Consider the following 19092-nt stretch of genomic DNA (forward strand, 5'->3'; position numbering starts at 1 on the left):
AGTCCCCACTTCCCTCCATTCTGCTAGCAAATGTGCAATCCTTGGGGAATAAAATTTACGAATTACGCGGAAGATTAAACTACCAATGGGACATTAAAAACTGTCACCTCTTATGCTTCACGGAGTCGTGGCTGAACGACGACAATATCAACATACAACTGGCTGGTTATACGATGTACCGGCAGGATAGAACAGCGTAGTCTCGTAAGACAAGGGGCGGCGGACTATGTATTTTTGAAAACAACACCTGGTGCCCGATATCTAAGAGAGTCTCGAGCTACTGTTTGCCTGAGGTAGAATATCTCATGATAAGCTGTAGACAACACTACCTATCGAGAGAGTTTTCAACTTTATTCTTTGTAGCTGTTTATACATACCACCACAGTCAGAGGCTGGCACTACGACAGCATTGAATGAGATGTATTCCGTCATAAGCAAACAAGAAAATGCTTACCTAGAGGCGGCGCTCCTAGTAGCCGGGGACTTTAATGCAAGGAAACTTAAATCAGTTTTACCAAATATCTATCAGCATGTTGAACGTGCAACCAGAGGGAAAAATAATTCTGGACCACCTACTGTATACCCCACACACAGATGCATACAAAGCTCTCTCTCGCCCTCCATTTGGCAAATCTGACCATAATTCTATCCTCCTGATTCCTGCTTACAAGCAAAGCATTTAAGCAGGAAGCACCAGTGACTAGATCAATAAAAAAGTGGTCAGATGAAGTAGATGCTTAGCCATTAGGACTGTTTTGCTTGCACAGACTGGAATATGATCCGTAATTCCTCCGATGGCATTGAGGAGTACACCACATCCGTCATTGGCTTCATCAATAATTGCATTGATGACGTCGTTCACACAGTGACCGTACGTACATACCCCAACCAGAAGCCATGGATTACAGGCAGCATCCGCACTGAGCAAAAGACTAGAGCTGCCGCTTTCAAGGAGTGGGACTCTAGCCTGGAAGCTTATAAGAAATCCCGCTATGCCCTCAGACGAACCATCAAACAGGCAAAGCGTCAATACAGGACTAAGGGCAGCCGAGGGTTGCCCAGTGGCACAAGCCTACCAGACGAGGTAAACTACTTCTATGCTCTCTTCAAGGCAAATAACACTGAAACATGCATGAGAGCACCAGCTGTTCCGGAAGACTGTGTGATCACGCTCTCCGCAGCCAATGTGAGTAAGACCTTTAAACAGGTCAACATTCACAAGGCCGCAGGGATAGACGGATTACAAGTACGTGTACTGCGAGCACGTGCTGACCAACTGGCAAGTGTCTTCACTGACATTTTCAACCTCTCCTTGTCTGAGTCTGTAATACCTCTAAACACTCAGCGGTAGTAAAGGTAGTAATCACACCGGTGGGAAGAGTTATTTGAAAGTTTAATGTGTATAACCAGCAAATAAAATAGTTTGGGGAAAGTCTTGGTAGAGACAACCGAGCACTGAAGGTGTTACTTGGTAAAGATTGCCACCTTTGGAAGATCTGAGTTGCCGAAAACAGTAAAAACCAGGAAGGTTAACATCAGTGTTCAAAACACTCATTCTTAACGTCTCAGTAATGACCAACACATCTGTGTTGGAGTTGTGAACCCCCACTTTCAATTAATTAATTTGAGACAATAAGCTTCTTGTGTTCACGTGCAGAAAACCCAGGCTTTTACGGGAGCAGAAATTAGTCAAGCAGATTTCTGTGGCTTGGTTTTTTTAGATTGGTTTTTGCTCTGACATGCACTGTCAACTGTGGGACCTTATATAGACAGGTGTGTGCCTTTCCAAATCATGTCCTATCAACTGAATTTACCACAGGTGGACTCTAATCAAGTTGTAGAAGGATGATCAATGGAAACAGGATGCACCTGAGCTCACTTTCAAGTCTCATAGCAAAGGGTCTGAATACATATGTAAATAAGGTATTTCTGTTTTTTATTTTTAATATATTTGTAAAACATTCTTATAAACCTGTTTTCCCTTTGTCATTATGGGGTATTGTGTGTAGATTGATGAGAAAAAAATAGATTTCATCCATTTTAGAATAAGGCTGTAACGTAAGAAAATGTGGAAAAAGTCGAGGGGTCTGAATACTTTCTGAATGCACTGTAACTAGCGTCTCTTCATTACAAACCAGTAATATTACTTATAGGTCTTCATACTCTCTTGAGAACCTTGATGAAATGGAGTCAGACGTCAGAGGTGAGGTGAGCGCTCGGAGGTTGAGCCAGTCCACGATGAAGAGGGCCTACCTGTGGCAACGGGTGTAGAGGATACGTCCAGTGTTTGCCCTGAGAATTCTACCAGAGATGATTTTGGACCGGTAAGCGTGAACATTTTGGAAAACGTGGATTCCTGCATTTTGACTGACCCACACATTGTGTCAGGCTGGGTAAAGGACAAACTGGGATGGGCTAAATCTATGCAAGTTTTGAGAAGTGGAATTGTTTCGATTTTTTTGTGCATGCCTCTTCCAGAGGAAGCGGGTGCTTCGAGTCACGTGGTTCAACCTGTGGTGTGCTTTGCTCTCCGGAGGAAGGTGCCACTAAAAGGGGTGATCAGTGAGGAAGTAGCTTTGAGTGTAGAGGTGGATCAAATGAAAAGGAATATTCCTAGTGTTTGCATCACCCGCCGTTTGGTGAAATGTAGACCCAGTGGCAATGGCGAGACTGAGAATACCCTGTCTGTCTTGAGCTTTGACAAAGAGTTTCTACCTGATTAGGTTAGGTTAAATGTGCTAGCCTGTGTTCCAAACCCGCTTCGGTGCTTTAGGTGCCAAAGATTCGGACACATTGCTTTAGTGTGTAGAAGGGAGAATCCCATGTGCAGGAGGGCATATTCAGAGGGAGTGTACAGCTGGTATAGAGAAAGCACTGTGTGTCAACTGTGGGGGAGCCCATGCAGCTGGGGATCCAAAGTGACCTGTTAGAGGGAGACAGATGGAGATTGCCAGAGTTCAAGTGGGGCAGAAAGTTTCCTATGCTGAGGCAGTGAAGAGAGTAGAGTATAGCCCAAGGATAAGTAAGTCGACTGGGAGGGCCCCAGTGAGTAAGCCTGAAGAGAGAGAGCCAGGGAGGATGAGTTTTAGTAAGGTTGGATTTATTGCGTTTATAGCCATGGTGATCAACTGCACTTCACTTATGGAGTGGAAATCACAGAAGATAGATGTGGTAGTTGCAGCAGCAGAGGCATTTTTGGGTGTGAGAGATTGTAGTGCAGAAGATCTACATTAAGTTTTGAGAGAAGGGGTTCCATCCTCCCAAGCTGATGGCCTGGTGTACGATCGTTTAGGGCCAAAGCAATGGGATGGGGTGGTGGGTTTTGGGGGATAATGTATAGATACCGGGTTAGATGGTGATGCAATTTAAGTTTTTACCATTCCCCCTTTTTTTGCAGGGGACGAAACTGTGCAATCCGCACTCCGACCTGCGAAAGGCAGCAATACCCAACACAGCTTTTAGTTTGCCGGAAACCCACCCTAAAAAGTTCCACGCCACCTGTCAAACAAGCAGGAAATCCTTATTCAGTGGATTAAACCAAAGATGTTCTACTAAAATAGACCACATTCTGTCGTTTCCAATTGGAGGCAAGTGAGCCGAGAAGTTGGGATTGGGAAGTGTCGAGATGGGTTTTTCAAAGTCGCGTTTACTGGTCTATCAGATGTCAGTCAGATGGCTTAGTGACGTCAAAAAAATTAATCGTCATCATATTCAAATTAAGTTAAAAATGAAATGCAGACGTTGGGACTGGAGATTTGCAGGAGAGGGACTTCAATGCTTGAGTGTAACTTTAAGTAACTTTTTGTTGTTCAGACTGTTATAACGCCACCAAGATAGAAAAGTAAGTTACAAATATATAGTTTAATGTTATACATGTTATATAAATTAGATTTTAAAATGTTTTGTAGTGGGCGTTAACTGTTTGGCTAGCTATTTTACGTTAAAACATGCTGAGGAACAGTAACGTAACGTTAAGTTAGCTAGCAGTTATCGTCAGCTAAATCAATAACATTAAATTAGCTCTGCTCCGCACATGCAAGAAACTAGATGATGACTAGTTAACAGTTGTCATTTTGCGACTCAATACTGGAGAATATTGGTAAAATATACCTGAATGAGGTTATTGTTACGGAGTCTAGTTGATAGGTAATCGACTAGCCGGACTGTTCCCCGGGACTCCAGTTGTAGGGATTTGTACAATGCACAAACAAGGCTATTGAACCTGACATTGGTGTCTGTCTTTATTCCTTTATCTAGCATATCATACTGAAACATGGTATCAGAAGTGGCTCGGAAAACACACGTTTGTTATTTTTGTAGCTAAGTACAGTATAGGCGCAGTTACGTTCCATATGCGAACACACGCCGTTTCCTACTCACAACACTGATCAACTCGTTGTTTGCTGGCTAGCTAGCATCACTACCTACGTCGATGACTGAAGGCAATGAAATCTCATATTCAATTGCTATGGCAGTGAACATTCCGCCACCAAATTCTATGGTTCTCACAGGGGACTGGAATACTAATTGGGACAACTTCAGGGATGAATTCGAGGACTATGCGCTGGCGACCAGTCTACATGAGAAAGCCAACGAGGTACAAGCTGCAACTCTGAGGAGTTTAATGGGCAGCGAATGCAGGCATATCTACCGGCACAATCTCACCCTCACAGCACGACAACAGTGTGATGCAAAGGCTATATTGCATGCATTGGAGAATTACTTCAAACCTGCCAGAAACGTAATTTATGAGCGGTTCGTTTTCGGAAGCTGTAAACAGGAAGAGGGTGAGTCAGTACACAACTTTGTAACCCGTTTGAGAGAGAAATCCGCCACTTGTGAATACGGGGGATTGAAAGATGAATTGATTCGTGACAAAATAGTGCTGGGAATTGAAAATGAGGATACACGCCGGCGTCTACTGAGAGAGAGAGACTTAACATTAGTAACTGCCATCGAAATGTGCCGCACTGCTGAAGTCACTGACATGAGAATGAGAGCAATGGAAATCGAAACCCCACGCTCCGACGTTGATACTGTTCACGCTGTTGCTAGGCAGACATTCAGACTAAACCAATCGAGGCAGAGCAATTCACCACGAACGGTGAACAAAGAGAGCCCCGTAGCATGTAAATACTGTGGGAATATACACACACGTGGCAAAGAGCACTGCCCTGCCTACGGAAAACCATGCAGAGCTTGTGGAACTAATAATCATTTTGCAAAAGTGTGTCTCAAAAGCAAAAGAAGGGTGAGTGAGGGCAAGATTCACTGTGTTGATGATGTCACTCAATGTTCAGAGCTGAAAAGTGAAAGTGACATTTACATGCATGAATCCATTGGGGCTGTACACTCAAGAGGGAAAAAATGGTTTGTGACACTACGTTTACACAACAAGCAACAACAATGTCAACTGGATTCTGGTGCTACATGCAACGTAATGAGCTACAAAGACAAAATCAATCTGGCACCTGACACACATCTATTGCCCAGCGATACTAGACTAAAGCTGTACTCAGGAGAGCTAATGAGCTCTATTCGGGGGGACGTAAACACAAGCTGGAGTTTGAGATTGTAAAAACCAGTCAACATCCTCTCCTCTCAGGCTCTACATGCGAACGCCTGGGACTGATGCAGTTCACTGTACCAAATGACCTGCACATTGTGGATCATGTCCAGCATGGACCCCTGTCCAAAGAACAACTTCTCAGCAGATATGACGATGTATTCAACATGCCCGTTGAATCTGTGCCTGGGGAGGTACACTTTGAAGTGGATGAGAGCATCACTCCAGTCCAGTGTGCTCCTCGCAATGTGCCCATTGCAATGAAAGTGGCTGTGAAGGCCCAGCTGGACAAGTATGAGGCCGATGGCCACATGACACCTGTGACTGAACCAACTGACTGGATCAGCAATATGGTCATAGTGAAAAAAACAGAGAAGCTGAGGGTCTGCATCGACCCAAAGCATCTGAACCAAGCACTGAAACGATCCCACTACATCATGCTGACACTGGATGATGTCCTCTATAAGCTTCCCAAGGCCAGGATTTTCACCTTGGTGGATGCCCGTGATGCATTCAATGCAAGCTGGATGAAGAAAGCAGCCTCATGACTACCTTCTGGACCCCCTGGGGTCGGAAACGCTGGCTCAAGCTCCCGTTTGGTGTCTCAGTGGCGCCTGAGATATACCAACGTAAGCAGCACGAGTTACTGGCTGGGCTCAAGGGCATTGAACCCATCGCCGATGATGTCCTGATCGTAGGCTGTGGTGACACAGACGAAGAAGCAGAACGCGACCACGATGTGAAGCTCCTGGCACTGATGAAGCGCTGCCGATCAGTCAAGCTTCGCCTTGGCTTGTAGAAGTTCAAGGGGAAAGACACTTCCATGGCCACATTCTCTCGGCAAAAGGCCTGAAGCCGGACCCAGACAAGTTCAGAGCGATCCTCGACATGCCAAACCCGTCTGATGCAAAAGGAGTACAGCGTCTCATCGGCTTTGCAAACTATCTTGCAAAGTTCATGCCACACTTATCGGCAGTCTGTGAGCCTCTGCGCCGGTTGCTGGACAAAGACACACCATGGCACTGGCTACCCAAGCACGAGGCCGCAGTGCAGGAGATGAAATCTCTGGCTTCATCCATGCCAGTGTTGCGCTACTACAACGTCATGAAGCCTGTCACAATCCAGAGCGACTCCAGCCAAAGGGGACTTGGATGCTGCCTTATGCAGGAAGGCCAGCCCGTTGCGTTTGCCTCGAGAGCGCTCACCCCCACCGAACAAAACTATGCACAAATTGAAATTGCACAAATTGAAAGACACCTTTCACAGTGAGAGAATACTGGACCTTTCGAGATGAGATCAGCGTGCAAAATGGCGTCTTGTTCAGAGGTCAGAAGGTCATTATTCCCAATTCACTACGTCCAGAGATGCTTACTCGCATACACTCCAGTCATGTTGGAGGTGATGCATGCTACCGCCAGGCTCGTGAAACATTATACTGGCCAAACATGCAAGCAGAAATTAAAGACTTTGTCAGCAACTGTACCACATGCAACGAGTACGCTCATGAACAGCAAAAGGAAACCATGATGTCACACAAACTGCCCACAAGGGCCTGGCAAATCGGCAGCATTGACTTATTCAGCCACAGACAAAAGGACTATCTTCTCATCGTTGATCACTACTCTGACTTTTGGGAAATTGAACTGCTCCCTGACTTGTCTGCAGAGACGGTCATAAAGCGCTGCAAGGCGCAGTTTGCAAGGCAAGGTCAGCCTGACAAGGTAATCACGGACAATGGCCCACAATTCACTGCACAGTTCAAGCGTTTCACCTCAGAATGGGAGTTTGACCACGTGACCTCCTCTCCAAGACACCCAAAAGCAAATGGCAAGGCAGAATCAGCTGTCAAGATTGCAAAAAACCTGTTAAGCAGGGCCTTGCGCGACAGCGACGACCCATGGAAAGCGATCTTACAGTGGAGGAACACACCCACCGAAAACATGGACTGCAGCCCAGCACAACGCCTTCTGTCCAGACGTCTGAAGACTACCATCCCCGTAGCTAACAAGCTACTTGAGCCCTGCGTCATGGTTGGCGTCACGGACAAACTGCGTCACAGAAAGCAGCTCGCTAAGTGCTTCTACGACCGGACTGCTCGGGACCTACCAGAGCTGGAGATGGGTGAAACGATAAGGATGAAACCGCTGCCGGGAGACCACACAGGACTTTGGAGGCTGGGCACATGCCTGCAGAGAGTTGCACCACGTTCTTACCTGGTGGATGTTGGTGGCTCCCTCTATCGTCGCAATCGGGTGGATCTGCGTGTAGCAGAGCAGACAAACCAGAACACGCCATACACTCACCTAGATGAGCTGGATCACAGTCCAGGCCTAAGGGTAAGGGGCGCAGAATTGAGACATGGGCCAACTGAAGGTGAGGCTTCTATCTCACCAAGCTCTCCAGCTCGTGCCCCTAATCCTACCCCTGTCAGAGCCAATACTTACTCACGGGTGGGTCGGCTGTGCAAGCCACCGGACAGGCTTACTCTGTAAGCAAGGGACTGTTAACTTGCCCTCAGTTAATTAAAATCTATATTTTTTTCTTAAATAATTAAATTACAATTAAAAAAGGAAGATGACAACTGAATGCTTTTTCTATTGTTATGACCTGACTGTTAAGAACTTAATGTTGTGCCTTTTATGTTTGCACTTTCTATTGAAAAGGATGATGTTACGGAGTCTAGTTGATAGGTAATCGACTAGCCGGACTGTTCCCCGGGACTCCAGTTGTAGGGATTTGTACAATGCACAAACAAGGCTATTGAACCTGACATTGGTGTCTGTCTTTATTCCTTTATCTAGCATATCATACTGAAACAGTTATTAATAGCTAACCCGTTACTCTTCTCTTAATACATGTTTTAATTTCTCATGGGCAAGAAGAGAGAAATAGTAGCTAGCTCGATATATACACTATTATATATTTCTCAACTAACGTAGCGCAATAAATCCGATTCAGCACATGTCAGAAAAATAGCAGAGTAACTAGCTAGTTTAGCTAGCTAATCATTCAGAACCGCACATCTGAGAGAACAGGGCATAAGTTATTTGTTTTACTTGAAGAGCTAGAAATCGTTAGAACACAGATGAACACTGACGAACAGAGTTTATATGAATTAATGTACTCTACAGTGCTGTATTGTTACACCTCAAAAGAGCTAGAAACAGTTGTAGGAACCAAAATTATTTTACAATTGTTTTGAAAAGAACCATTACCAAGCGGACATTGGAATTTGTTTCTGAGTGACATTGAGGACAAAGCAATGTTCCCCCAACTTGCGGGCTGAATTTGGCACATGGGTGGTTTTATTTGGCCCCCAAAGTTTTCTGAGGCAATTTTGAATATATATTTTCCAGGCACCAAAAGAAAAGTACTATCCGGTGAAACAGTTTTCGCTGTGCTTTGGTTTTTGGTTCGTTAACTTCGTCAATTTATTTTCTAAGCTGTGCTCGCATTCAATACATTGTGCATTTCTTTATCATTTTTTTCTATGAGGGGGTAGGCATGCACGACATGGTCTTCCTGGATGCAATCAAAGGCACTAGTTCTAAGTAAGAGGACTCTTAGTCCTTACACAATGCCAGTATTTGCCCAGAGACTGCTACGGTTTTGGTCAATGATGTCCTCCATTGCTATAAGACGACGATGTACTTGGTTTTGGTGGCTTTTAGTCTTGCGGCATGCCTACTTTGCATTTTCCTGTTTTTATTTTGACAGCTTTTTTTTCCAGGAGCTGTAATCTCTTATTAAAGTAACATCTGTATGAGATTAACTTTGTGATATTTTTGTTTCAATGTGTGTGCAATGAATCACTGTGGGTGTATTATTATTATTATACAGGATGATGGTCTCCTCCTGCATGACACCTGAGCTTCCTGTATGCTCTTGAGGATGACTCCTTCTGTCACCCGAGCCTCCTGCTGTATGCTTGTGAGGAAGCCTCCTGCCACCTCTGTCACCTGACAGACCCACCTCACGCAGACCACCTGAACTAAATTCAGAATCTCCTGCTTCCTCTGCTGGAGCTGGGTCTATGCTCTCCTTCACTCTCTTGTTCTCTCTGTCTTTCCCACCTAAAACTCCTACATCTGCTTCCCTGTCCTCTCCTTAAAAAATAGACAATTCAAGACTTTAAACCTGTTGATATAAAACAATAATGATGCATCTTTAATTGCTACAAACTTTGTGGTTGGCTTACTTATTTTTCTACTACGCCGTGCATCTGTTGCAGATTGAGGGGGTGGATTCATGCAATTTAATCTGGTAGGTGCTGCCTCGGAGGACAGTGTCTTCCAGAAAAGTATCATGACTGAAATGTATTTTTATTGACAAAGGTGGTCAATAATCAGAATAAAACACTCTTCAAAGAGCTCCTTGCACACAGCGTAACCGCCCTTCTTCAGGTCCTCAAAGGACTTTTGCAGACTGATGTCCCTACGCCTGATGTTTCTCAGCCACATCTTCCTCCTGGGTAATTACAAAAGTGTGTAAGGTCTACGTCACACTTCTCCTCTTCAATCAAAACTGACACTCCTCTCTGTGAGACACCACCTTAACAACCTTTGCCTGATTAGCAACACCCACAATAACGGAGAACATATTATAGAATAAAGACCCACACTTTATCCTGTCCTATGAAACATCAGAATAAAGACCCACACTTTCTCCTGTCCTATGAAACATTACAAATAAAGACCCACACTTTATCCTGTCCTATGAAACATTACAAATAAAGACCCACACTTTATCCTGTCCTATGAAACATTACAATAAAGACCCACACTTTATCCTATGAAACATTTTCAGTTGCTGCCCTCGTAAACCTGATAGATGTCTTTTTTGTACCATTGTCCTATTGTGCATGCATCCCGTCAATGTGATCAAATGCTCTACTTTCATGGTTTTGATATGTTCTACATGTTTCACCATGTTAACAGGCATTTAATAAATGTACAACCTTTTGAGTTTTGTCTATTTTCTGAAGATGCATATAATTATAGTAGACTATAGTTTGTGGTATTCTTACATAATCTGATCATAGGACAACAGAACATAAGCATTTGCCTATACAATGTTTTACAGACATCTACCATGATTTAAGAGGTGCTTAATGGTGCTCTACAACTCTATACATTACTTTGCAATGACCCAGTGTCACAAATGGCTTCTATTGATTGTGCAGCATGCCCTTGGATGTAATATGGCAGGGCAAATTGGTAAACTATTGTTAGCTAGCCTTGCTGCCTCGTGCTAGTTGTGTTAAACCCAGCTATAGATTTCTTTCATTACTGGTAGCTAGCATGTTTTATCTAACAGTGAACATTGCTTTGGTGATTGATTCGATGGGTAGTCATGGATACAGCACTCTACTGATTACACAACCAATGACGAGTGCCTCACCATGCAATAATTGCTCCAAATGCATCTTTATTATTTATTACATACCTTTCAGCGTCTGTTGGAAATTGGATTTTCCTCCCATCCATTTTACAGTAAACAAGGTAATTATTGATGACGTGTTTCTTATCGTGAAAAAAGTGGATTCACAGAAGGAGTACTAGTATTGAGGAAAACTTGCAAAGGAATCGATTTCCAGCTATTTAAGCAAACTAAGTGTTTTTTGTGTGTGAACATCACAACTCATGAGCACGGACTGTTTAGCTAATACTGTTTTAGTCCCCGTTTCTGCAATTACGTGGTGATAAAGGAAGCTTGAAGCAACAAGCCATACCTCCACTTTAGCATGTTCATCAGTAATTACAAATCAAAGCTCTTCCTCTATATAGGCAGCTAGATATCTACTTGGGACAAGCTAGCTACTCCCAAGAAGAGGATGAAGACCATTTGTGCCTATATGACGTTCATTAGGAAAACGCTCATTATCTAGTGCACTCGTCCTAAACAAAGTCATCTCTATAAACAATTGGTAAGTCAAGTCTACCAAACTTAGTGCACTCTGTTTGTTATAGATTCTAGTTTTGGAAACAGAAAACTATGGAGATCATTGATGAGAAAATTAGCAGAATGTCAGCCAAAATCCATCTAGCTCAATGTTCTCCCACTGCCGGCAAACGGGCTTTCTCTCACTACCATATTTGGTAGTGAGAGGAAACGCTAACAGGATGTCTCACATTTATACATCCGGTGAAATATCTGTCTCATCTAGCTGTGATTCAACTTTGGAAAACTAAACAGCGACATGGAATCGGAGAAAGAAGTGCAATCAATAGGTGGGTCTTCTAAAAGACAAACGGTGTCCCAAGTAAATCGATACAACTCATCGAACAAAACGTATTAAGATAAGGTTATCGATAGTTCACTGAAGGTTAACAGTAACAACATCGCTAAATAACGTTAGCTACAGTGGCTAGCTAGTTTGGTTAACTATGCAGTTTAAACTAACTCTGAGCCGAACCTGACACGTTTCACTTAAACTAGCTAGTTTACTGCTTCAGACCGGGTCGCTATGAGTCAAATGTTAGAATAACTCGGCTGATACAGAGCAAGATCCGGTTTCAACCATAGCCACACAGTAGATGAGCTGGCTGGATTTGAATGTTGACGCGATCGAACGAATGAAAGTGATACAGTAACTTACTCATTGATCTCAATGCAGAAAGGCAGGCTATGACTCGTTTATACACTGGCTTTATTAAAGGAATTTGAACTTGATAAAAATGATTATGCACCACCAACTAAATATTCTGTAGTTAAACTGCGTGGTTCACTTACGGTATAGTTGTAAAGTTTCTAGCCTATAAAAATGTTGCCAGTAGTGTGACCTTAATTGGCATATGTCAGTGTAATTAGTCTATGTATTTAGTTAGCAACGAACATAGTTGTCAATATTGTCTATACAGCGGAAGAGCTTTGATATGTAATTACTGATAAACATGCTAAAGTGGAGGTATGGCTTGTTGCTACAAGTTTCCTTTATCAAAACGTAATTGCAGAAACGGGGACTAAACCAGTATTAGCTAAAAAGTCCTTGCTAATGAGTTGTGATGTTTGTACTCCCAGGAGATGTCCCTGACCCAGAGGAGGAAGAGAAGAGGCTGGCGGCAGCAGCCCGGGAAGCCAACCATCTAACTGAGTTGAGGCTGGTGCTGTTGGGCTGGAGGTGGCCTGGGAAGAGCCTGACAGGCAATACCATACTGGGCCACGAGGAGTTCCGCCTGGAGCGGGCGGCTGAATTCTGCGTCAAGCGTCAGACTGAGGTGGAGGGGCGCCAGGTGACGGTAATAGACACGCCGGGCTGGTTCTCGACACAGTCCACGCCACCAGTTTACCAGCAGGAGATGGTGCGGGGCGCCTCCATGTGCGGGCCCCTGGGCCCCCACGCTTTCTTGCTGGTCATCCCTGTGGGCATGTTTACCGAGGTGGACCGGGCCCGCATCGAGGAGCACTTGGCTCTGTTCGGGGAGCGTGTGTGGAGGCATACCATCGTGGTGTTCACCTGGGCAGATGTGCTGAGGAACATGTCCATCGAGAGGCACATCAAGCGAGAGGGGAAGGATCTGCAGTGGGTGCTGGAAAAGTGCAAGATGCGGTACTTTGTCATCAGCAACTACATATTTGGGGAGCACCCCCAGCTGCGACAGCTTATGGAGAAGATAGAGAAGGTGGTGGCGGAGGAGGGCATCTATAACCCAGAGGATGTGGAGGAGAAGAAACCTCTGGGCCAGAATCAGAACCAAACCCAGAACCGGGAGCTTGGAGCAAGGCCCAAAGTGAATTCTGCCGTAGGATTGGCCAAAATGGACATGGACCCGCCCCACAGTGAGTGACAGCTTTACTGACAACTCAGATATAGTCTTGTAACAGCAGTCACATAGGCTAAACCTCACACGGGGTGAAATTTATAATCCTTGCTCTTCTCTGCAAAACTAGTACTTGCATTACTGTTGTATTATTCCACTTAGGGTAACTGTATTTGAATTACTCATGTGGTAGTTATGTACATTGTACCAAGTACATCCTCTCCCCCTCCTTACATTTCTTCCTTCATTTTCTTTCCCAACTATCTCTCCTCTTATCTCATGTCTGCTGCTTGGGAATAGAGAAGAATCCATGATGATTGTCCAGGACAAGGCAATATTCCTCTATAGTAATATCAAAACTTAAATGAACAAGTCTTTAACAAGATAGTTTCACATAGACGTGAAGACAATGATAGTTATACCAATGATATTACTAGGGATGCACGATATATCGGAATTGGCAGATGTTAGCTAAAAATGACAACATCGGTATCGGCCCGAGATCAAGTTTAACGCCGATTGTTTTTTAACAAATGTCAAAGCTACTGTGCATACCTATATAATGGCGTGATAACGCCACGTAAAATTTTGCACTACACGTTCAACACAGCATTCCTAACCTAGCCCACACAATGTCTGCTGTGTGTATTGAGCAGTCAACAAGTCGAGCAGTCATTTGAAAGAGTAAGAAAATTTTAACTCAAAGGCGAAATCCATGAAAGCCAACATAATGGAATTCATTGCCTTTGACAGTCAACTGTTCTCTGTCATGGGTGCTGTTGGCTTTCGCCGACTGGTCGAGCACCGGTACACACTACCAAGTGTGCTATATTTCAGATGTTGCCCTACCAGAGTTACACAGTAATAGCGTCACTGCTATTAGCTTCACGACATACATACTATGGAACGCCGTTTGGGTCTTTGCATGTCAAAAAATATACAATAGCACTCCAAGCTGTACAAAAAAAGTCTGCAAACACCGGCCACAAACGATGTGTTTACAATAGAGGTCGACCGATTAATCAGAATGGCCGATTTAATTAGGGCCGATTTCAAGTTTTCATAACAATTGGAAATCTGTATTTTTGGGCGCCAATTATTTTATTTTTTTTACATTTATTTGTATTTTTATATACATTTATTTAACTAGGCAAGCCAGTTAAGAACATATTCTTATTTTCAATGACCTAGGCCTAGGAACGGTGGGTTAACTGCCTTGTTCAGGAGCAGAACGACAGATTTTCACCTTGTCTGCTCGGGGGATCCATTCTTGCAACCTTACAGTTAAGTAGTCCAACGCATTAACGATCTGCCTCTCTCTTGTTGCACTCCACAAGGAGACTGCCTGTTACGCGGATGCAGTAAGCCAAGATAAGTTGCTAGTTAGCATTTAACTTATCTTATAAAAAACAATCAATCATAATCACTAGTTAATGATATTACTAGATATTATCTAGCGTGTCCTGCGTTGTGTATAGTCTGACTGAGTATAGTCTGACTGAGTATACAAGTATCTACCTGAGCGGTGGTAGGCAGAAGCAGGCGCGTAAGCATTAATTCAAACAGCACTTTTGTGCGTTTTGCCAGCAGCTCTTCGTTGTGCATCAAGCATTGTTCTGTTTATGACTTCAAGCCTATCAACTCCCGACATGAGGCTGGTGTAGCCGAAGTGAAATGGCTAGCTAGTTAGCGGGGTACGAGCTAATAGCGTTTCAAATGTCACTCGCTCTGAGCTTTCTATTAGTTGTTCCCCTTGCTCTGCATGGGTAACGCTGCTTCGATGTTGGCTGTTGTCGTTGTGTTGCTGGTTCGAGCCCAGGGACGAGCGAGGAGAGGGTTGCAAGCTATACTGTTAGACTGGCAATACTAAAGTACTTATAAGAACATCCAATAGTCAAAGGTTAATGAAATACAAATGGTATAGAGGGAAATAGTCCTATAATAACTTCCACCTAAAACTTCTTACCTGGGAATATTGAAGACTCATGTTAAAAGGAACCACCAGCTTTCATATGTTCTCAGGTTCTGAGCAAGGAACTGAAATGTTAGCTTTTTTACATGGCACATATTGCTCTTTTACTTTCTTCTCCAACACATTGTTTTTGCATTATTTAAACCAAATTGAACATGTTTCATTATTTATTTGAGGCTAAATAGATTTTATTGATGTATTATATAAAGTTAAAATAAGTGTTCATTCAGTATTGTTGTAATTGGCATTATTACAAATACATTTTTAAAAATCGTCCGATTAATCGGTATTGGCATTTTTGGTCCTCCAATAATCGGTATCGGCGTTGAAAAATCATAATTGGTCGGCCTCTAGTTTACAATACCGCATTGGTAATAAAGCATAATTTGTTCGACCGCAACTTCCGGGGTAGCTAGCTTTAGCTTAGTACCTAGCTAGCACCAATACAACCAGCCTGAAAACAATGACGAGTTGAAACTGCAGTCATTTTCATTATTCTTAGCAATGGTTTAGGAACCCTTGTAAGTATTAGCTAGGTTGCCACTTTTTGTTCACCGATTGAAATTGAAGTTCAGTACATGAAAATAAATAGCTAGCCAGCTACATAACCCTATTGCCCAAAGCTAATGTTATAAGCAGCTAGTTAGCTTCATCTTGCTAGTCGCTCGACCGGACCAAGTAATGTGTTGTGAAGCTATTCAATAATGATTAGACATAATAGTGGAATTTGCCGTGATGCAAATTAATACAAATAGTAGAATTATGCCATACTTTTATTTTGAAGGCTAGCCGCAAAGTGCACGATTGTGGCTAATCCTTATTGTGGCTAGCTTCACATCGATGGGTCCGACCACCATTAATCAAGTGTAACTTTTATGTAACTAGGCAAGTTAGTTAAAAACTAATTCTTATTTACAATGACGTCCTGGATGACGCTGGGCCAATTGTGCGCTGTACTAGAATGCTTAAAAGGCCGCAAAAATGTCAAATATCGGTATCGGGTTTTTTTGCAAGGAAAATATTGGTATCGGCCAAAAATGTCATATCGGTGCATCATTAGATATTACATATACTGTAACAGTCAAACGTTTGGACACACCTACTCATTCCAGGGTTTTTCTTTATTTTGACTATTTTCTACATTGTTGAATAATAGTGAAGACATCAAAACTATGAAATAACAGATATGGAATCATGTAGTAACCAAAAAAGTGTTAAACAACTAAAAATATACTTTATATTTTAGATTCATCAAAGTAGCCACCCTTTGCGTTGACAGCTTTGCACATTGTTGGCCTTCTTTCAACCAGCTTTACCTAGAATGCTTTTCCAAGGGGGAGTTCCCACATATGCTGAGCACTTGTTGGCTGCTTGTCCTTCACTCTGCAGTCCAACTCATCTGAAACCATCTCAATTGGGTTGAGGTCAGGTGAATGTCGAGGCCAGGTCATCTGATGTAGCTCTTGATCATTCTCCTTCTTAGTCAAATAGCCCTTACATAGCCTGGAGGTGTGTTGGGACATTGTCCTGTCAAAAAACAAATGATAGTCCCACTAAGCACAAACCAGGTGGGATGCGTATCACTGCAGAATTCTGTGGTAGCCATGCTGGTTAAGTGTGCCTTGAATTCCAAATGAATCACTGATAGTGTCACCAGCAAAGCACCCCCACACCATTACACCTCCTCCATGCTTCACGGTGAGAAACATACATGCGGAAATCATCTGTTCACCCACACCGCGTCTCACAGAGACATGGCGGTTGGAACCAAAAATCTCAAATTTGGACTCAAAATCAGACCAAAGGACAGATTTCCACCGGTCTAATGTCCATTGCGCGTGTTTTTTTGTCCCAAACAAGTCTCTTCTTCTTATTGGTGTCCTTCAGTAGTGGTTTCTTTGCAGCAATTTGACCATGAAGGCCTGATTCACACAGTCTGCTCTGAACAGTTGATGTTGAGATGTGTCTGTTACTTTAACTCTGTGAAGCATTTATTTGGGCTGCAATTTCTGAGGCTGGTAACTCTAATGAACTTATCCTCTTCAGCAGAGGTAACTCTGGTTATTCCTTTCCTGTGGCGGTCCTTGTGAGAGCCAGTTTCATCCTAGCGCTTGATGGTTTTTGTGACTGCACTTGAAGAAACTTTAAAAGTTCTTGAAATTTTGACTGACCTACATGTCTTAGAGTAATGATAGACTGTCGTTTCTCTTTGTTTATTTGAGCTGTTCTTGCCATATTATGGACTTGGTCGTTTACCAAATAGGGCTATCTTCTGTATACCACTCCTACCTTGTCACAACACAACTTATTGGCTCAAACGCATTCACAAGGAAAAATTGTAGAATATAGTGAAAATAAAGAGAAACCCTTGAATGTGCGTGTCCAAACTTTTGACTGGTACTGTACATCTGAAGTAATCCTTGTCTGTTATTATGTCTCCATTTTCAGATTCAGTGGATGGACTGACTGACTGAAGGAGAGCTGGTGAGCCACCGCAGTACTGATTTCAGAGCTCTATGTCCATACGTTACCCCAACCTCAGGGCCTGTATTCATAAAGCGTCTCAGTGTAGGAATGTTGATCTACGATCAGTTCCCCTTTTAGATCATAATGAATGGGTGGGTGGGGGGGCGTGACCCTGACTCTGAGATGCTTTATGAATACAGGCCCAGATTCTTTTAAACCTTTAAGACTTAATCTCTCTACCATTTTATATAAATAATAGTTATCTGTAACTGGATGTAGGCTAACATGATCAGGGGTCCCGTTAATGCGGAATTCTGCGTTTATCACACCACAGGGGGGGGGGGGAGATAAAACCCATAAATATCTTGCTGCATTTTGTAAACAGAGATCTAAAATGCTTCTTGTAATTGCTGCTCGGCATCAGGCTTCTTTTTTTTTGTTGCTTCAGTTGCAATTCTACACTCCATTGAGAATTCACGAACGGGCATTCTATCAGAAGGCAGCGCTCTGACTGATGTGTAGCTATTTTTCTTCAGTACATTTTATCGGTGTAGCCTGCTTTTCTCTGGTAAAATGTACGATTAACTTCAAGCAAAACCTAAGTAAATGATGTGGCTGCCGGCCAAATAGCGTTTCACTTCTGTTGTCATCTGATGATAATGAAGCTATTTTCTGCTGAATGTGTTGCACTAATATATTTTATGTGAAGGAAAACTGTAGTTGCATGTCCCTGATCACTATTGAAGCAACAAAGGAAAACGTTTAATATAAAATAGTTAGAAACCTTGATTTTGTGATGGTCTGCGTTTTGAAAATGTAGATTACTGAACTCTAGCGAGATCCCTGATGATGCTGTTCTTGCTTTTTGAGACTGTTAGGTCTACCTTGTACCTATGACAGGTCTGATGCAATGTATATATTTGGGGATGTTATTGTATCTGATTTGCACATGAAGTAAGAAGCAAATCACATTACAGTACCAGTCAAAAGTTTGGACATCAACTCATTCTAGGATTTTCCTTTATTTTTTTACTGTTTTCTACATTGTAGAATAATAGTGAAGACATCAAAACTAAACTATGAAATAACACATGGAAAAATGTAGTAACCAAAAAAGTGTTAAACAAATGAAAATATATTTGAGATTCTTCATAGTAGACACCCTTTGCCTTGACAGCTTTGCACACTCTTGGCATTCTCTCAACCAGCTTCATGAGCTAGTCACCTGGAATGCATTTCAATTAACAGGTGTTCCTTGTTTTAAAGTTAATTTGTGGAATTTCTTTCCTCAATGCGTTTGAGCCAATCAGTTGTGTTGTGACAAGGTA

The 19092-nt window shown here is 42.9% G+C and overlaps 1 protein-coding gene across 3 annotated transcripts; it reads left to right on the top strand.

The window, feature by feature from the left end:
* Nucleotides 1-11675: 11675 nt before the first annotated feature.
* LOC110535615 (GTPase IMAP family member 4) lies at nucleotides 11676-18553 on the top strand. 3 transcript variants are annotated; one of them, XM_021620720.2, is made up of 3 exons: nucleotides 11676-11796; nucleotides 12587-13345; nucleotides 17747-18553. In XM_021620720.2, exons 1-3 carry the CDS (start codon nucleotides 11766-11768, stop codon nucleotides 17770-17772), a joined length of 816 nt encoding a protein of 271 aa, XP_021476395.2. In that variant the 5' UTR covers nucleotides 11676-11765; the 3' UTR covers nucleotides 17773-18553. The 3 variants fall into 3 exon arrangements, with proteins under 3 accessions (XP_021476395.2, XP_036791240.1, XP_036791241.1); XM_036935345.1 differs by lacking the exon at nucleotides 17747-18553 and adding an exon at nucleotides 14664-14716; XM_036935346.1 differs by lacking the exon at nucleotides 17747-18553 and adding an exon at nucleotides 13627-14204.
* Nucleotides 18554-19092: the final 539 nt, after the last annotated feature.

This window comes from Oncorhynchus mykiss, chromosome 11 (assembly GCF_013265735.2).
Source record: "Oncorhynchus mykiss isolate Arlee chromosome 11, USDA_OmykA_1.1, whole genome shotgun sequence".
NCBI classification, from domain to species: domain Eukaryota; kingdom Metazoa; phylum Chordata; class Actinopteri; order Salmoniformes; family Salmonidae; genus Oncorhynchus; species Oncorhynchus mykiss.

What these genes read in the sequence shown, in the direction of transcription:
- LOC110535615 (XM_036935345.1), top strand. Translation starts at nt 11,766, where the DNA reads ATGGAATCGGAGAAAGAAGTGCAATCAATAG. An exon ending in GAAAGAAGTGCAATCAATAG is followed by an intron (nt 11,797 to 12,586) that starts GTGGGTCTTCTA and finishes TTGTACTCCCAG; the next exon opens with GAGATGTCCCTGACCCAGAG. An exon ending in GGACATGGACCCGCCCCACA is followed by an intron (nt 13,346 to 14,663) that starts GTGAGTGACAGC and finishes GCACTCCACAAG; the next exon opens with GAGACTGCCTGTTACGCGGA.